Source organism: Akebia trifoliata, unplaced genomic scaffold (genome assembly GCF_017979445.1).
Source record: "Akebia trifoliata isolate Shusen 1 unplaced genomic scaffold, ASM1797944v1 Contig00910, whole genome shotgun sequence".
NCBI lineage: Eukaryota > Viridiplantae > Streptophyta > Magnoliopsida > Ranunculales > Lardizabalaceae > Akebia > Akebia trifoliata.
The window spans coordinates 3,614-9,995 of record NW_028237326.1 but is presented as its reverse complement, the minus strand read 5'-3'; the positions used below and the strand labels follow the sequence as shown (position 1 = coordinate 9,995).

General features: G+C 38.0%; 1 protein-coding gene across 1 annotated transcript; it reads right to left on the bottom strand.

Annotated features, from left to right (window-relative positions):
• Positions 1-1,642: 1,642 nt before the first annotated feature.
• Positions 1,643-4,704, bottom strand: LOC147380868 (disease resistance protein At4g27190-like). Its single transcript, XM_086431135.1, has 2 exons — positions 3,726-4,704; positions 1,643-3,636 (listed from the first exon to the last, which is right to left on the bottom strand). Exons 1-2 carry the CDS (start codon positions 4,702-4,704, stop codon positions 1,643-1,645), a joined length of 2,973 nt encoding a protein of 990 aa, XP_086287261.1.
• Between the last annotated feature and the right edge of the window lie 1,678 nt (positions 4,705-6,382).

The following is a 6,382-nucleotide window of genomic DNA, read 5'->3' as shown; positions in this document are numbered from 1 at the left end:
AAGCAAACCAAATATCAAATGAACACAACTTAAGTTTAGAAGGATGTCATACACTTCATTGTATTTTGTTGCAACCTGACCTCAGCGCAAAATGTTGCAGAAAGATGCCAATAGAAACTCAACACTACATTGGTGACCAATTCTCTGCTAAAACGGGAAGCAACAGCTGATTTTGATATTTTTTTTTTTGGGTTTGGCCATTTCAAGAACTCCTTCCAACTTTTGCAATACTCATTTAGCTACATATTACATCTTTAAAAAAAAAGTTCCTTAATGCCAACTTATCCACCATTGAACAAAAAATAGAAAAAGGAAAAACAAACAAGTCTACATCAACTTGCTGCCATCGAATGAACAACCTGCTGCATCAACTAACTGACCTGCAGACACGAGCCATTGATAAGTGCAATATCCATTACTGAGATTCCACAAGTAATAATAAAATAATTCAAAAGAAGACATAGGAAGCTAATCTCTGCTGTGATAAAATATTGTATTATTAAACAACTGAATTTGGTATGGTATGTTGCAAATTCACTCCAAGAATGTTTAGTCCACCAGTGGAGAAACAAATTTGATCCATCACATGCCAAAGATGTCATGGGGTCCATTCTTCCCAGTCCACCGAAAATGTGAATATTTGGCCTACTCCATGGTGGACCAAATCAACAGAACAACAGCATGATCGATAGATATTGATACCTTAGACCCAGATATCCCAACACATTATATGTTAATTTGTACACTAAACTATTTTTAAAGTATTGGCTACAAGGGAGTGATAGGACCTTGAAAGTTTGCTGAAGGAGTATTTCAATGAGTGAAATAATTTGAATTAACAAAATACATGACTTTCGATTGAATTAATTGGAGTATCAAGATTTGTTCAGACAGCCCCGAATTTTTAGGTTAAGCTCTCGTGATAATGATTCTGATAGAATCAAGGGTACACAATGTGAAAAAAGCCCAAATTTGATGGCCCAAGGCTGTCAAATTTCATCAAATTCGACGGACCAAAAGATCGAATTGGTGTTGAATTTTTCATTGTTAAATTTTTTTTTCAACGGGCTAAATCTGTCAAATTAATGAAGGATGAGAGAAATTCGATAGCTCTAAGCCGTCAAATCTGGGAACATCAAGAATTTTGACCGTTCTAGACCGTCAAAATTCAGTTTCTAAAATTCGTGGGCCTTGGCCCGTCAATTTTTTTCTGTAGAAGTTTCCAGTTTTCACATAGTGGTATATTACCATTTCGTGAACGAAATATAACCAAATTCCAATTCCGGATAACTTTTTATTTTAATTCGCAAAACGTGAACAGTGAGATCACAGGTTTTCCAAGTGACGATCTCATGGCATCCTCTTGTTTATGTTTCAAAAAGCATTTTTCACCTTTCTCCATTTGTCTATGCTTTTTCAGAAAACTACGAGATAGTCACTTGAAACCTGAGAGATCGTCACTTGAAAAACCAGTGATCTTGCAGTTCACGTTTTGGGAACTAAAAAGAACAGTGAGCCGAAATGGGAATTTCATCAAAAGTTGATTACATTGTGAGAAATTTCTATAGTATTAATTGTAGTATGAAGATGATGATGATGTTGGGTCTCACCTTTTTATCAGCATGATGAAATTAAGGAGACTTCAATCTTCTTCATCAGTTTCTGTTTCTGTATCCCATTCTACACCCCATTCAATATCTGAGATGTCATCAACTGGGTAGGATTCATCTTCTAATTGTGGTCTGAAAGGAAGCTTCTTCAAATTTGGACATTCGTACACTGAAATGTGTTTTAAATGGCAATCGAGAAGGAAACTTCCTTGGCAAATACTTGTTAGACATTTCAAGTGATATAGTTTAAGATGACTTAACTTAGGTAACAAACCCCCCTGATGATCTGCTACTGCTTCCTCTTCCTCATCCTCTTCAATTGCGATTATCAATTCATCACAGTATGATACATAGAGCATTTTTAATTGCTGAAGACAGTGAGCTAAGCCAAATGAGAAGAGGTTCTTCAATCCATTGCATCGTCGGATTACCAAAATTTGCAAATTTTGAAAAGTTTGGGGGCATGAAATCTTTTTAACGGCAACCATATGCTGCTCATCACCATCATCATCCCTCAATTGTCTCAAGGATGGTGGTGGTGGTAGCCCATGCACAATTTTCTTCATGTTACGCATCTTCTTAATTTCTAATCCCTCCAAACGTACAAATAACGAATGCTTTGGACCCTCATCTTCGTCACCAATGCTCATTAGATACTCTATCTCATCACATGCACCTACACCAAGCCATCTTACCGCATCCAACTCAACAAGATTGTTGAATAAAACGTGGCAGCTCGACGACTTCAACAATAACACATTGGCTTTCTTGCATAATATCTTTACCCACTGGGAAATTGGACTCACCCCATTCATTTGGACCACTTTCCAGTTAATTAATTGCACCTCGATGCTATCCAAAACTCTGACACTAGAGTTTAGTACTGCGAAATAGGTTAGTTTTGTGGGACCCAGGAATACAATAAATTGTTTTAGATTTTCCCATGAACATGAGGTTATTTCTGTAGATGCACATTTCTTATTTCTTACATGGATTCGTAGTTTGACTAGATTTGGTAATGATGCTACCTCTGCAAAGCTAGCATTCTTCATTTCGCCTCCACCTCCACCTTCATTTGAATATCCCTCCTCCGTGTCGTCCCACTCCCCAAAGCTATCCCACATAAGCAATTCTTCCAATTTAGTCAGCCTTGACAAAACATTCGGTTCCACACATTTAATATTCGTACGCGTCAAATCTAAGCACCTTAAATTGGTGAGATTACCAATTTCTTTTCCCAGCCTGCGTAAATCTGAGTAAGACAAACGAAGTATCTGTAAATTCTTCAATCCTCCAAGTACGGATATGCTAGTCAATGCACCACATTTTTCTAAGTACAGAGTCCGGAGATTTGTGAGGTCTCCAAGTGACTTGATTGACTTAAGAGAAGTGCCACTTAGATCCAAGACAACAAGTGCTTTCATCCTTTCAAAGAAATTATCTTCAATTATTTTTAGATTCCAATTTTCATTTAGTAGTAGGGTTCGGAGTCGTGGGCATTCCAATGGACTTTGGAGCTTAATTTCCGAATTCTTCATGAATGAAATGCGATTGTAACTATTGAGTTTCTCTGTCTCTGGCCACTCGCTCGATCCTACACCTGTTTTTACCAGAAACCCATTCTCATCTTCAGACGCAATTGATATGGCGACATCCCGAACCACATCATGCATTTTCACAGACTCGTCTTCATCGCCATCTAATAACAAACCACAATCCTTTAATCTTCTAACAAAAACAAGCAACTTGTTCCATGCATCCTCCAAACTCCTCTCTACCTTCAAAAATCCTTCTCCTATTCCATAATCTCTCATCTGATTCAAAGGAACATTGTAGTCCTCCGGGAACAGGCAAAAGAACAAGAAGCACAACTTGATTTCTGACCCTTTCAAATGGTCGTAGCTGTATCTCAGAGATCTGATCACTTCTGGGATTATACCTTCTAATTCGATTGGATCAGGATTTTCTAATGCTCTTAATGCATGCTTCCATTCAAATTCTTCTTCCACATCTCTCAAAGATGACCCTAGTGTAACAATTGCCAGTGGTGATCCTGACATTTTCTTACAATCTTTTGTGCAAGGGGTGTCAAAGCAGGCCTTGTAACTACATTACCGGCTTTTTCTTTGAATAGAACCCAGGATTCATCCTCAGAGAGGGCTTCCACTTTGATTGGATTTTGAATTCCCATTTCACGACAAACATCACGTATTCGTGTCGTGATGATGACTTTGCAGCCTATGTTTTCGATTCCACTAGGAATTCCAATATCAGTAGCAATCTGCAACATCTTCCACACGTCGTCCAATATTATAAGGACCGACGCCTCTTCCTGCAACCTCTTGAATAGTTTATCGGCTCTTGCTTGTGGGTCACTCTCAGCCTCAAGCTTCAAGCCTAGCCTGGCCCCAATTTCATCTTGAATCCTTTTAAAGTCTGGAGAGCTGGACACGGTCACCATTATAACTTTCTTGAAGAGTTGGCTTCCTTGGAGTTCATTGTTTAGGTTGTGTACGAGGGTCGTCTTCCCTATACCACCCATCCCGTAAAGCCCGATGGATCTGATGTGCTCATCACTTAATGCCTTCATGACCTGATTCATAGCCAAATCCCTGGATGACAATCCATCTACATGATGGGTTCGCACTGGTACGACACTTGGAGGAGCTGGATCGTGAGAAACCGTACTAAAATTACCCCTTGCTAGGAGTTCATGGACAACAGGTAACATCTGCACTGCTTGGCTGCTTAACCTGCGATGCAATGTCCAATCTGGACACAATCCCTTGAAACATCTCTTGTTCTCCCTCACTTGTTCATCTAAAGTCATAAAGTTCTCCCTAGCAGTGTCAACCTCTTGCAACCATTTAAGCACTTCTTGATTGATTTCTTCTGATTTCCTGCGTGCCTCATCTACCGAGTTTTGCACATCATTTCTCTTTGCACTCAGACGACTCGCTTGGTTCCTGAGCTTCTCAACGTTCTTTTCAAAATTTATAAGATAAGAAATTTGGCGCTTAAGAGGAACAACCAAACACTTGCCTAATTCTGTGACGGGTGTAACCAAGATAGTCAAGAGTGCCATGGTGGCCATCTTCGTAGAACACAAATGAACACTAAATTTTGCAAAAGAAAAGAAGACAAGAAAGGTGTGGTGTACCTCTTAGTGTTCACCCAAAGATGAAGGTGGAAAATTGTGAAGCAATACCAGAACCAATCTCAATCCTGCTTGCAAAATGAGTAAACAAACTTCATCAGTTGGAACTTAAAAAACAAAAAACAAAAAAACATTCAAGATTTGTTGATGGTTGTTCTATGTTAGTAGTTATTACCTTTGGAATATCGATTGAGTTGTATGTAGAAGGGAAGGGAAGGGGACAAATGAAGAAATTCTCAATGTGGCAAGTATTGCTATTAATTTAGGAAGATGTGATGATAGACTTGTTTGCAATATATTGAACTTTTTCAATTTTTTTTTTTTTTCATAACGAAGGGTATCCGGGCCAGCTTGAACGTGCTTGACTAGTTCCTATGGCCCGCACTCAGGCTATGCCCCACTACGTGAAACTGTGCGTGTGGCCACGAAGGGTTTTTTATGGGTAGTGGGATTCAAACTTGGGATCAAAGGTACAACTTTTAATGAGAGGCTCTTTAAAGGCAATTTTTTTGTTTTTTGAATAATTGAAAAAAAGTACCAACTTATAGAAGCAAGTAGACCAAAACCAACAATAGTAAAATGCTAATAACAGCTAAGAACAGGTACCTCCACCAAGGGCGGAGCCAGGATTTTTTGTCGGTGGGGGCTAAGTGTTAACATTGGTTCACTGTTAATCTTACTTTTCTTCAATGCCAATGTTGGGTTCATCTTTACAAATAATAGTTGGATAATAATCTCTGTAATAAAGTTGCTAACATGTAGATAAACTATATGTTTAATCTATTTTGACATGTTGACATGCCCCTTGACTTCTGTCTTCACTTATCAAGTAAATAAAAAAATACTTCAAAATTATTGATTTGTCTTCCAAAACTAGTCATCTTCAATCTGTTGGATGTGATGAAGATAATGGCAATGAGAAGACAATGAAGGTGGTGATGATAATAATGAAAGAGTGATGAGATGATGTTAACAACGATGACGATGTTGAGGGTGGTTGTGATAGTAATGAGTGATGGTGATAATGATGATGGTGATAAGGGGCATTGAGGTCATTTTCAATTAGGGCATTGTGGCCATTTCCAATTAGTCTATAGGAAAACACCAAAGTCAAGAGGCATGGCGTAGGTTTGAAGAAAATAAGGATACTTGGAAAAAATGTTAAAAACTATATCATTAGAGTAAGAGTAGCCTTACCCAAGGGTTGAACTTTAGCTTGTGGCATCCAAAAACAAGATCTGATGCTACAGGATCATAGAAGAAAAAATTCTAAGACTTTTGAAAAAAATAAAAGTTATTTTTCATCATGAATTTTAATCTTAAATTTAGTAGTTTAGTGGAAGCTTGGTAGCCCTCCATTTAGAACCTTGGATCAAGCCCACCCCAAAAAAAAAAAAAAATTTACTCATTTTTTATCTGAGTTTTTTACTTGAAATCTAGAGGGCTGTGATGTTGGATTGCCATTTGAGCTCAAATGGATTAAGATTAACACATTGGCAATGTAATACCACAACCGTCTAGATTTCATAGAAAAACTCAAATCCAAAAAACAACTTCAAAAAACAATTTGTTTTAGGCTTGAACTAAGATTTTGAAAATAGACGGCTACCATACT

Bases quoted from the DNA above. Each gene is read 5' to 3' on its own strand.
- LOC147380868 (XM_086431135.1), bottom strand. From the start codon at position 4,704: ATGGCCACCATGGCACTCTTGACTATCTTGGTTACACCCGTCACAGAA. The intron at 3,637-3,725 runs GTAATGTAGTTA...TTGTTACACTAG, and splicing joins TCTATTCAAAGAAAAAGCCG to GGTCATCTTTGAGAGATGTG.